The sequence below is a fragment of the Nanorana parkeri genome, unplaced genomic scaffold (genome assembly GCF_000935625.1).
Source record: "Nanorana parkeri isolate BGI_ZX_2015 unplaced genomic scaffold, ASM93562v1 scaffold363, whole genome shotgun sequence".
Taxonomy (NCBI): Eukaryota; Metazoa; Chordata; class Amphibia; order Anura; family Dicroglossidae; genus Nanorana; species Nanorana parkeri.
Window position 1 is genome coordinate 487,570 of NW_017306631.1, and position 11,990 is coordinate 499,559.

General features: G+C 44.4%; 1 protein-coding gene across 1 annotated transcript in view; it reads left to right on the forward strand.

Moving 5' to 3' along the window:
- The window catches only part of RDH13 (retinol dehydrogenase 13), a 19,613-nt gene extending 16,278 nt beyond the window's left edge, over positions 1-3,335 (forward strand). Inside the window, exons 5-7 of the mRNA XM_018558851.1 lie at positions 1,291-1,503; positions 2,828-2,929; positions 3,090-3,335. Coding sequence (XP_018414353.1) covers positions 1,291-1,503; positions 2,828-2,929; positions 3,090-3,316 — 542 coding nt within the window. The 3' untranslated portion in view covers positions 3,317-3,335. The remainder of the gene's footprint in view (positions 1-1,290; positions 1,504-2,827; positions 2,930-3,089) is intronic.
- Positions 3,336-11,990: the final 8,655 nt, after the last annotated feature.

The window sequence follows — 11,990 nt, forward strand, 5'->3', positions numbered from 1 at the left end:
GCACTGTACTACAATCCAGTACTACACCCCCCACCCTGTACACCACTGTACTACAATCCAGTACTACACCTCCCAACAGAGGCGTAACTAGAACCTTCAGAGCCCCGGTGCAAGAAACCATGAAGTGGCCCCCCCAACCGTCATGGCACCGCATGGTTTACAGGAAGGCTGCCAAGGTCTCCAGCAAGCGCGGGTACCTCAGGCAGCCGCTTGTTTCAAATTTTAGTGCCGGTGTTCTGTCGAGAACGCTGAGCCAGTATCTGCGTTTACGTACAGACAGGATTGACGAGGAAACCAACATTTATTTACAAAGTATTCGTTTGTAATGGTTAATTGTGACCGTTAATAATATGCCATCCATGGCAGTAAATGATGGATGGCAGTAAATGATGGGTGGAATATTATTAACGGTCACAATTAACAATTTAAACTAAATACGTAGTAAATAAATCCCTGTTTCCTTGATAATATTGGTCTGTGCGCAGATGCTGAGGTCAGCAAATTCGACTACTTCGGCGTTGTCGACAGAACACCGTTATCTGCGTTCAGTATCTGGGCATTTTCACGAGTATGAGTACTCGTGAAAATGCACAGTATTAACACTGGGGTATCCCTACTTAAAAATATAATGCATTGATGGGACTTGTAGTCCTACATAGTTGGAGCTATTCTGCATTGCTGTATAATCATTATACAGCAATGCCGAATATAACCAGCTATGTGGGACTACAAGTCCCAGCAATACATTATAATAAAAATCAGCACTACACAAACACTTCCCCACGCCCCCTTCCCACTCCAGACTTGCCTTCCCTCTCCTGCAGGGCCCTCTTCCTCGTCTCGGCGGCCAGGGGGCGGAGCTAAGAGGAGAGGGTCCTCACAGAGCAGAATGTGCTGCCCGGCGGTGCCTGCAGCACATTCTGCGGGACCAGCGACAGCCTCTCCATCCCTGCCGCACAGCCGCCCGTACACGCTGCTGGTGGCTGTGCGGCAGGGAATGAGCGGCACCATCTCCGAGGGGACCTCTTCTTCCTCGCCAGGGCCCGGTCGCAATTGCGACCCTGGTAGTTCCGCCAGTGCATATAGGGCTTGGGATGTAAATAATGGCAGTAAGGAAAAGTGTATCTTTCCACCTGTAACAAAATGGCTTTAATTTATTTTACATTGACGCTGTTAAAATAATTAACCCCTTCATGACTGAGGCCCTTTTTTCCATTTTTGCACCCATGTTATACTTAGTTACTGATTTTATAGATTTATATGCCCTTCTCATAACAACCACTTTTGCAGGTCATTTTCTTCTGGCTAACCTGCTGCTCGATAAGATGAAGAACTCTGGTCAGTCCCGCATCATCAATGTTTCTTCCTTAGCTCACATAGCAGGGGAGATTGACTTTAACGATTTAAACTGGGAGAAAAAGAAGTATGACACAAAAGCAGCATATTGCCAAAGCAAGCTGGCCAATGTTCTGTTTACAAATGAACTGGCAAAAAGGCTACAAGGTGAGTCGGTCATGGTCCTAAAAAAAAACGCCTTATTTATGTGATTTTGATATGAAAATCTACCCCTTTTAAAAAAAAGAATTGCTATTGTCCCGTAAAAACCTTTTTACACTCCTAAATCAATCTGTTTTTATGTGGGGCTCCTATGACTGTAGGAAAAGACTGTTTACATGGCTTTAGCTTCTTCTCATGCTAAGCCTCACCCCTGTCCTTTTACTGTAAAATGTCAGAGCCTCTGGGCTTAGAATCCAAAAGGGAATTGGTTTAAAAGGAAATACCACTTTTAAAAACTAAATGAAAACAAATCCTAAAAATAAATATGGCATACTTGCTGCACCAAAAAAAATGTAATTTAATGCTATTAACCTCGCTGGCAGTAATCCTGAGTGTGGCTCGGGGTTAATTTTCAGTACCAAAAATACAAAATTGAAAACAAATTTTTTTTTTAATAAAAAAACGAAAAAGAAAAACTGAGATAATCAAACCGCCAGGGAGGTTAAAATGACCTTTCCATTTAAAACTACAAACTGTAATTTTTGAAAACTGTCAAAAGAACAGTCACTTCCTGCTTCTGTGATTGGCTGACTGCTTTTCCCAGAAGTCTGCACTTAGATACAAGTAACATTTTAGCTTCAGCTTCATCTTCAGTTTGTTAAGTTTTGAAAATGAAAGGGAAAAGCTGACAGATTGCTCCGGATTCTGTCTGCTCTAGTTTTGATAAAATCCTTTCAAAGACCACTAGCTGATTATAATTGGCACGGTCTGTGTCCATCAGGAATCAGTTTGGAAAGGACATGCTGGAACAGCTATTTCTTCAGAACAGAAACGGGTAGGTATCTGCAAGATTTACTCTTTAAAGATTTTTTTTTTTTTTCCCTCAACAAAATTGAAGTTTACTCTTTTTAAAGACCTGATCAGGTGCGGATCAGCAGATGCGGTGCTATGTGTTTTGCCGCATTTTTGATGCGTTCCAGTTAAAAAAAAATATATATTTTTGCTGGAGTGGGGCTGTCAGTATGTTAGCTTGTCGCGTTTTGTGTTTCCTGCCCGTACAAAATGTGACATGCAGTATTTTTTTGTCGTAACCTGAACGGACTGCGCACGTGAGAACTGTAGCCCATAAAACACACAGTGATACATTGGGATGCATTTTTAGTGCAGGAGCGTACGGATCAGGTCAGCACAGAAAACGGACTTCGTGTGAACAGGCCCTAAACCAGATCAGATTCACTTTAAATTGGAAGATATATTTTGATATTACATTTCATGTTTGTTTAGTGAGTCTATTTATAATGGTTGTGTTTTTTGTTTTTTTTCTTCATAGGTACAGGGGTGACTGCGAACTCCCTGCATCCAGGTGTTGCAGACACAGAACTCGGCAGACATACGGGGATGCACAAATCTGCATTCTCAAGTTCTGTGCTGGGTAAGATAAAAAATGTTCATAATGGTTTCCTCTGAAACACTTGTGTCCATCCCAAGATTCTTAGCCTGCTTTTACCTGCACTTTTACTGAATAGCTACACTGTACCTAATAATAAATGCCTGGTAGTTTTGTGTGCTAAAATAAGTGTTTTGTGTTGCAGGTCCCCTGTTTTGGTTCTTGATAAAAACACCAAAACAGGCGGCACAGTCCAGCGTCTACCTTGCTGTAGCTGAAGATCTCCAAGGCACATCTGGAAAATATTTTGATGCACTGAAAGAAAAAGAGCCTGCTCCACAAGCGTTGAATAAGGACAGTGCAAGGAAACTTTGGGAAGAAAGTGCTAAACTTGTACATCTTGATGAAGCATTACAAGAATGCAAAGTATAGTCCCGAATGTGATACAAATTACACAATGTGAATTATGCCGGGACTGTGTAGACATTTCAATTAAGTGCTTTAATACTTTATATTTTAATAAATAAACTATATGCGTTTCAGGTATTACATTTTGGGTGTCACAACTTTGAGGCACACCTGGTGATATTGCTGTATATCTCTTAAGGTGGAGAAATGATCGCACCCTTTTATACTCTCAATTTGCAAAGCTTTAGCACAAGGATAAATGCCTTTTTGTTCTATTCATGTGACCATAATATTCAAATCTCATTGGACGAAGTGAAAATAACTGTCACTGTTTGGAAAATAAGTATCCTTACCTTGGTGTGTTAGGTTTGTGATTATAAGCCCGATGTTGTTAAAACACTGCAGTCATTGCTGAATTTGGTTCCGTCCCCTAGTAATGGAGATTCACTTTAGTAGCTGCATTGCTTCTTCGATCAGATCCGTTGCAGCAGTCACAGTGTTCGCAAACTTTTTTTTTCTTCTTGCTAACTAACCTTCTCCTTGGACTGGGGTAGCGCTCTTCTTCCCCTGTGCCAACAATGCTTTTGTCATGTTTCTACTGGCAGGGAATTATCCTGAAAGCTATTGCCCTGGTGTTTTCTTTCTCAACTCCACTGTTACACTCCTTTTTTTTTTCTCCACAATTGTGGATACAGCAGAGCACTGGGCTACACTGATGGATCTCCTAGTAATCTCATTGCCTCTGTAGGTCGGGCTTTGACTGCTTAGCACCCCATTGTTTTCCCAGGGGCAAAAGGGTACTGCTCTATCCTGATTAGCCCTTTCTGTGGCTGCAGCTGCTCGTTTGTTTGTGCTCAACTCTACTGGACTCCACTATTTAGGTCAGGTAGGTATGTCTGGGGATTCCTTATAGATTTGTTGATCCAGTTCTGAGGCAGTGTTCATCTTTCCATGTCTCTGGAGACTCGCCTTTATGATTTGGTAAACACAAAAGACCAGCACTCTGAGGCTTGAAAAAGAGGTAACCCCTCGAAACGCGTAGCCACTTTCCCGGAGACCCCCGATACTCTTTTACCCCTGTGACCATAGCCCGACTGCTATCACTGACACACGGCGCCCCTCAGCCGCGTGTAGCTCCTCCCCCTTTTTCTCCGTTCCTGACCGACGCGGCTCGGCCCGGCCAGTCGAGTACGTGGGCGGCCATACGGTTGCACATCCATTCTGGATCAGCCTTTCACACCACCGGAGACATCCCTTCGAGCCAGGATCCGTCCAAGGAGATGGTCGCATAGACAACAGGGGAGCTCCTAATTGTAAGTCTCTCTTGTTTGCTGTCACACTGCCACAGACACCCACACTCCACACTCTAAGACTAATAGCGCTCCTGACACTGTCCTTATGTCATCGATCCACTGGGCCCTTCGCCAGACTAAGCCCACATATACAATTTTTGGTAGTTGCGCTCCTGAGTTTTTGTTTTGATTTGGTGTAGCAGAATAATGCTGTGTTGGAGATCCTTAATTGTATCTAAAAGTGTCTGAGGCAGTATTGTCAGAATAGCCTGTCTTTAGCAGGATCTATGCTTGCTTATACTTGGACTTTGCAAGTTGGCCACATGGAGAAGCCCTGCTTGTATTTTCTGCTCAAGCTTGCTATGGAAATTGTTGCTGTTTATTTCCTGTCTCCTGCTCCCTGGCTCTTGATGCAGTATTCACTCAGAAAGGGGCACATGTAAACATTCTACAGCGCCCAGGCTTCGGTGACACTTTCCCCAGGTGCCTAAGGTGTGCACACTTTGTCCTTTCCTACCTTGGTTAAGGGACATAGCACAAAGATTTACTTCACAAATACAATACACCTAATGTATGCTTGTCATAAACACTATCATGGATGCAGAAGTTGGGCTGTGACACTGTCCCTATGTGGAAGGGCCACTGTGAGGAGCTATCTGGTATTGTAAACAATAATGCAGTTTGGTACTGTTTCTGCCGTGTGTGTGTCAAGCTGCTCCTTTTCCATTCATGCCTATTAGAGGTGCACCGAAATAGAAATTTTAAAACGAAACCGAAATAAAAAAAATTGTCAGGCCGAAACCGAAAATGTTGTTTTTATTTTGATTTTTTTTTTTAATAAACTTGTTTTAATTTTTTTATTAAATATTTTTATTTTTTACTTTTAGGGGCTTCTGGGAAATATTAGGGGTCTAAACAAACCCCCTGATAGTTCCCTTTTAAAATAGAAAAAGAGATTGAGAACACAAAGTCCTCAATCTCTTTTTCTGTATCCCCTGTTATCAATTAACAGGAATCCTCTATGAGTGTTCCTGTTCATTTGATAACTTGAGAATATAGTATGTTTACTATAACCACAAGTATGAATGAAGGAGTTGATGTAGATCACTCCAATTCATTCATAATTGAGGATATAGTCCACATACCATATCCTCAATTATCTACAAACACTCAGCGATCACTGATCGCTGAGTGTATGTAGCCTGCTCTCCTCTCTGACACACTGTCACAGGAGGCTGAGCGAGCGGTGCGAGAGGAGAGCCCAGCCTCCTGTGACCGCTGTCCCGGCCCCCACACCACTCTGCTGCCCCCACACCGCTCTGCTGCTGTGATAGGCCGGCTGTCACTTTCTCTCCTCCCCGCTGATCACTGACACACGGCGCCCCTCAGCCGCGTGTAGCTCCTCCCCCTTTTTCTCCGTTCCTGACCGACGCGGCTCGGCCCGGCCAGTCGAGTACGTGGGCGGCCATACGGTTGCACATCCATTCTGGATCAGCCTTTCACACCACCGGAGACATCCCTTCGAGCCAGGATCCGTCCAAGGAGATGGTCGCATAGACAACAGGGGAGCTCCTAATTGTAAGTCTCTCTTGTTTGCTGTCACACTGCCACAGACACCCACACTCCACACTCTAAGACTAATAGCGCTCCTGACACTGTCCTTATGTCATCGATCCACTGGGCCCTTCGCCAGACTAAGCCCACATATACAATTTTTGGTAGTTGCGCTCCTGAGTTTTTGTTTTGATTTGGTGTAGCAGAATAATGCTGTGTTGGAGATCCTTAATTGTATCTAAAAGTGTCTGAGGCAGTATTGTCAGAATAGCCTGTCTTTAGCAGGATCTATGCTTGCTTATACTTGGACTTTGCAAGTTGGCCACATGGAGAAGCCCTGCTTGTATTTTCTGCTCAAGCTTGCTATGGAAATTGTTGCTGTTTATTTCCTGTCTCCTGCTCCCTGGCTCTTGATGCAGTATTCACTCAGAAAGGGGCACATGTAAACATTCTACAGCGCCCAGGCTTCGGTGACACTTTCCCCAGGTGCCTAAGGTGTGCACACTTTGTCCTTTCCTACCTTGGTTAAGGGACATAGCACAAAGATTTACTTCACAAATACAATACACCTAATGTATGCTTGTCATAAACACTATCATGGATGCAGAAGTTGGGCTGTGACACTGTCCCTATGTGGAAGGGCCACTGTGAGGAGCTATCTGGTATTGTAAACAATAATGCAGTTTGGTACTGTTTCTGCCGTGTGTGTGTCAAGCTGCTCCTTTTCCATTCATGCCTATTAGAGGTGCACCGAAATAGAAATTTTAAAACGAAACCGAAATAAAAAAAATTGTCAGGCCGAAACCGAAAATGTTGTTTTTATTTTGATTTTTTTTTTTAATAAACTTGTTTTAATTTTTTTATTAAATATTTTTATTTTTTACTTTTAGGGGCTTCTGGGAAATATTAGGGGTCTAAACAAACCCCCTGATAGTTCCCTTTTAAAATAGAAAAAGAGATTGAGAACACAAAGTCCTCAATCTCTTTTTCTGTATCCCCTGTTATCAATTAACAGGAATCCTCTATGAGTGTTCCTGTTCATTTGATAACTTGAGAATATAGTATGTTTACTATAACCACAAGTATGAATGAAGGAGTTGATGTAGATCACTCCAATTCATTCATAATTGAGGATATAGTCCACATACCATATCCTCAATTATCTACAAACACTCAGCGATCACTGATCGCTGAGTGTATGTAGCCTGCTCTCCTCTCTGACACACTGTCACAGGAGGCTGAGCGAGCGGTGCGAGAGGAGAGCCCAGCCTCCTGTGACCGCTGTCCCGGCCCCCACACCACTCTGCTGCCCCCACACCGCTCTGCTGCTGTGATAGGCCGGCTGTCACTTTCTCTCCTCCCCGCTGGGACACAGCAGCGCCCAGTGGGGAGGAGAGAAACCTGGGATGTGCCGATGTATCAGCAGGAAAATGGCACTTATGCCAAAAGTGCCATTTTCGGCCGATCTATATCGGTGCATCCCTAATGGCTATAGCAACCCTTCTTAAGCACCCTGCTGGAAGCTGCATGCAAACACTAATAAAACCTCCTCTGGCTTTTGTTAAGTGGCTGTAGATTTTTATCCGCCATCTGCTCCACTTATTATTAAAGGAGTTTACATTTTCTAGATAATATACAACTGCTGTTGTGGATTCCTGTATGCACTTGTTCCCCTGCAGCTCCACAAGCCCTGACACAGATGTTACCATTGCTCATCCCGTCACTCTTAAGGTGCCCATACACCTTACGATAATCGTATGCGATCGCGTTTTCGTCCGATAATCGCAAGGTGTATGGACAGTGTACAACCCCAAATACTGTACAATCGTACGACTTTTGACTTTCAAGCGTGTTTGAAAACTTTGGTCGATCGTACGATTTTCGCAAGGTTAGTGGCGTTTCCGTACGTCAAAAATCGTACGATCTACTATGCTCATGCGCAAGTGAAAATACGTGCGATCGATTACCGCAATTCGTCCAGGTGCTTTTCTTTAATTATGGCTAATTGAACCTTGTGATAATCGGGGCATGATGGGGCTGCCATACGACAATCGTACAACGGTTCGATCATAATCGTAAGGTGTATGGGCACCTTTTAGTGAGGGGTTTATTCATTATACTGTAATTGGTAAAATAGATTTGAACACTGCCTAGCCTAACAAATTTTAATGAGAGAAACACATTGCCCAAATTTCAGTCCTAAGCCTTTCTATTAGGACGGATCCCTTTTGAATGTGCTCAGAAAAACCTGGATTCAGCCATGTTGCTGCAATAAAACAACAGAAATATTTTTTAAAATTATTTTTGTTATGCTGTGTGAATGGGAACACATATCAAACTTATAGAGGGGTTTTCTCAAATTTTGCAACAGTTTCAGAAAACATGAAGGCTTAAGGTGCCCATATACTGCACGATTTTCGTACGAGAATCGCGCAGTGTGAATGAAGGCATGCGACCGTTTCTACTGTACGGTCGCACGTCTTTTGTCTATGGAGCATGCTAGAAAACCAGCCGAAAATCTTAAGATTTTCGGCTGCTTTGAATGATGCTCGGGAAACAAATGCCGAACGGGCCGGTGTGTGCACGCGCACACTGCCCGTTTAGCATTGCAGTCATCGGAAGCCCGCCCCTTATGGGGGCGGGCTTGCGATGATCGCAAGTACGATCTGCCTGTCCAAGATGGGCAGATCGTACGGTTTTTTAATTACTTTACAACCATCGCAAGAATAACCATCTTGCGATGGTTGTAAAGTGTATGGCCACCTTTACATTGCTGGCCTCCCTTTTTTTTTGTGAAAAATATTAGTTGCCTGGCAGCATTGTTGACATTCCTTGTAGTTCTCTCAAAACAGGTTTACTTTAAGGCCTCATGCACACTAGCTGACTGATTTTAAGCACAAGATAAATTATCTGGTATAAACAACTTTATTCTGCCCAGATCACTTTTATCCTGTGCTGGGCATGTTTACGTGCATTTAGCGGTGTCTAACCAGCCAAACAGATCTGGGATGTAGGAATTTCTAGTTTGGGTAAATTGAGCTAAAATGAATGTGTTTAAGCGCTGCTGGATGTCTAGCTGAACATTTGGTCATAGAAAAGCATTACATGAGTCCAGGTGCATTTAGAAATGAGCTCCATCGCTCCATCGAACTGGAATAAATGAATTATGTTAGATTAGCTTTGTTCAGCCTGTGGGCTGAACAAAGCTAATCTAAGGCTGGGCACACACCTTACAACCATCGCAAGACTTTTGTCTTGCGATGGTTGTAAGGTAATTAAGAAAACGTACGATCTGCCTATCTTGGACAGGCAGATCGTACTTGCGATGATCGCAAGCCGCGCCCCCCTGAGGGGTGGGCTTCCGATGACCGCAATGCCGAACTGGCAGTGTGCGCTTGCCCGTCCGGCTTTTATCTTACGAACATGCTACACACCCGCCGAACATCGTACGATGCTCGGCAGGTTTTCGAACATGTTCGTAAGTTAAAAGTCGTGTGGCCTTACAGTAGTAGAGGTCGCACGGCTTCCACACACCATAATCGTACGATCGCGGGATTTCCTGCAATTATCGTACGATTTATCGTAAGGTGTGGGCACCCTAACAGATGCGTTTATCCATGCTGTTTAGCGTGGTTGGAAGAATTACTTGTTGTTGCTATTATATTCTGGCAGCTACAGATGCCATAATACCTGAACAGTGCCTATAGGAAGCAATGACGGGCTCCACAGCTGTCTGCATATAATCGCACGTGGAGTGATTACCTGTGGCAAATCACAGATTTTCAGCATTCTGGTTGTGTCCAGGGACAATCATCAATCTCTAAAGGTGCCCATACACCTGGCGATTATCGTCCGATAATCGGCAGGTGTATGGGCAGCGTGCAACCGCATTTCGCCAGGTGTATGGGCAGCGTGCGACCGTATTTACTGTACGGACGCATGACTTTCGTCTTACGAGCTGCTAGAAAATCCGCTGAAAATCATATGATTTTCGGCGGGTTGGTAGCGCGATCGCAAGACTAAAGCCGCACGAGGAGGGCTTGCGATGATTTTGCTCTTAGGCGTACCTGTACCCCTGTATATTATGGTCTGTGAGGAACGCGTCCAAGAGTTTCTTGAATGATTCCACACTCTTTAGCTGAGATCACTTCCTGCGGCAGCGAGTTCCAGACCTTAACCGCTCTGATTGTGAAGAACCCCTTGCGCCCTGTGTCCACCAATTTTTGGCTGTGCCCTCTGGTCATTGTTACGGAGCTAACTGTAAACAGAGGTGGAAGGAAAGAAGAGAGAGAGCAGAGGGCAGAAAACTTGGGGCAGGCGGAACCCAGCAGCAAGAACAGGGGCTACACCCCCCATCGCAGGACAGTATCTGTATGCATCGGACAATAAGGAGGAAACAGACCTACAAGAAAACCAAGAATGGGTGAGAAATTAGGTCACACAGAGTAAAAATTGAGAAAGCGGTTGAGGGCACTATGAGGAGGTCCTGTAGCCTAACCAAGGACCCAAGGTGGCATTGAATTTACCGTCCGTGTTTTTCAAAGAGGCTGTGAGGTCCTCCACGAGGCAGATGTCCCGAACCCTGGAGAGCCATAGCTGAACTGAAGGAGGTTGAGTATCCCTCCACTTCAGGGGTATACAACTTCTGGCTGCATTTAACAGGTGATGTGTTAAAGAATGCCGGTACTCTATTGAGAGCTTAGACTCGTCTAAATCTCCAACTACCTCACTGCGCGGTACTTGCAAGTTGGAGATTTTGACCAGACGGCGTTAGACTGCAAAACACAAAGACTGACGGAGCTCTGTACAGCTGCATTTTAACAATATTCAGCAGGTGGCACAAGTATTCTGAAAACGCTATGCACGCATGCGCACCACAACTGTGCAGAGCTCCAGTCTTTCTGAGTATCGGAAGTAAGGTAGTTGGAGATTTCGATGAGTTGGAGCTTTCAATTGAACACCGGTACTTGGAGATCGGGTGTGAGGTAAGGTGCAACAGATATGCAGCTACATTGTCTCTGAGGTCCGCACCTGTCAGAGTATCAACAATTCCCAGCACCCACTGCCAGAAGGGTCCCACTTTGGGGCATGTCCAGAATATGTGTAACAATGTACCCGAAGCTGTGCCACATCTCCAGCAAAGGTCCGAGATAGAACTATATATGCAGTGCATCAGCCAAGGAACCCTATACCAACGCATTCGAATTTTGTATCCCAACTCCTGGTATCTGCTGGCCAGAGATGATTTGAAAGTCATAGCCATAATAGTGTCCCTTTGATTGTCCGTGAAAGTACATTGTAACTCTGCTTCCCAGTTCTGTAGGAAGTGTAGAGAGAGGTTTGCAAATGGGGATGTCAACAGTGTGTAGATTTGGGAGATGGCATGATGGTTGGGAAGTTTCCCCATGCACATCTATTCGAATATGGTTAGCGGTCTATCCAGTTGTAAAGCGTTCGGAACTGCTCTGAGAAAGTGCAATAGCAGGAGGGCACTCCAAAAGTCCAAGGGAGGGTCAGTCAAAGCCCTCAGTGCGTCTAAGATTGCCATAGTAATGCGCCTGCGATCAAAATCATTGGGCATGGACAATAAGCTCCGCCCCCAAAAGGACGAGTAGGGGCTCGGGCCGGAATATCGTGGGCACACAGCGGCATCATACCGCCAGTGTATAAACGTTGCTAGGTAACCCCTGACGCCAATGCTGTCAGGCTGAATTCAAACTAAAGCCATCAAGATGAAGAAGAGTTAGTTTGTGCAGATTCCCAAATGCAGAAAATGTCACACGAAAATAACATAAATATCAATGAGTACTATTAAACGCATGATGTATGCATAAAAACTAATATTAAAAAAT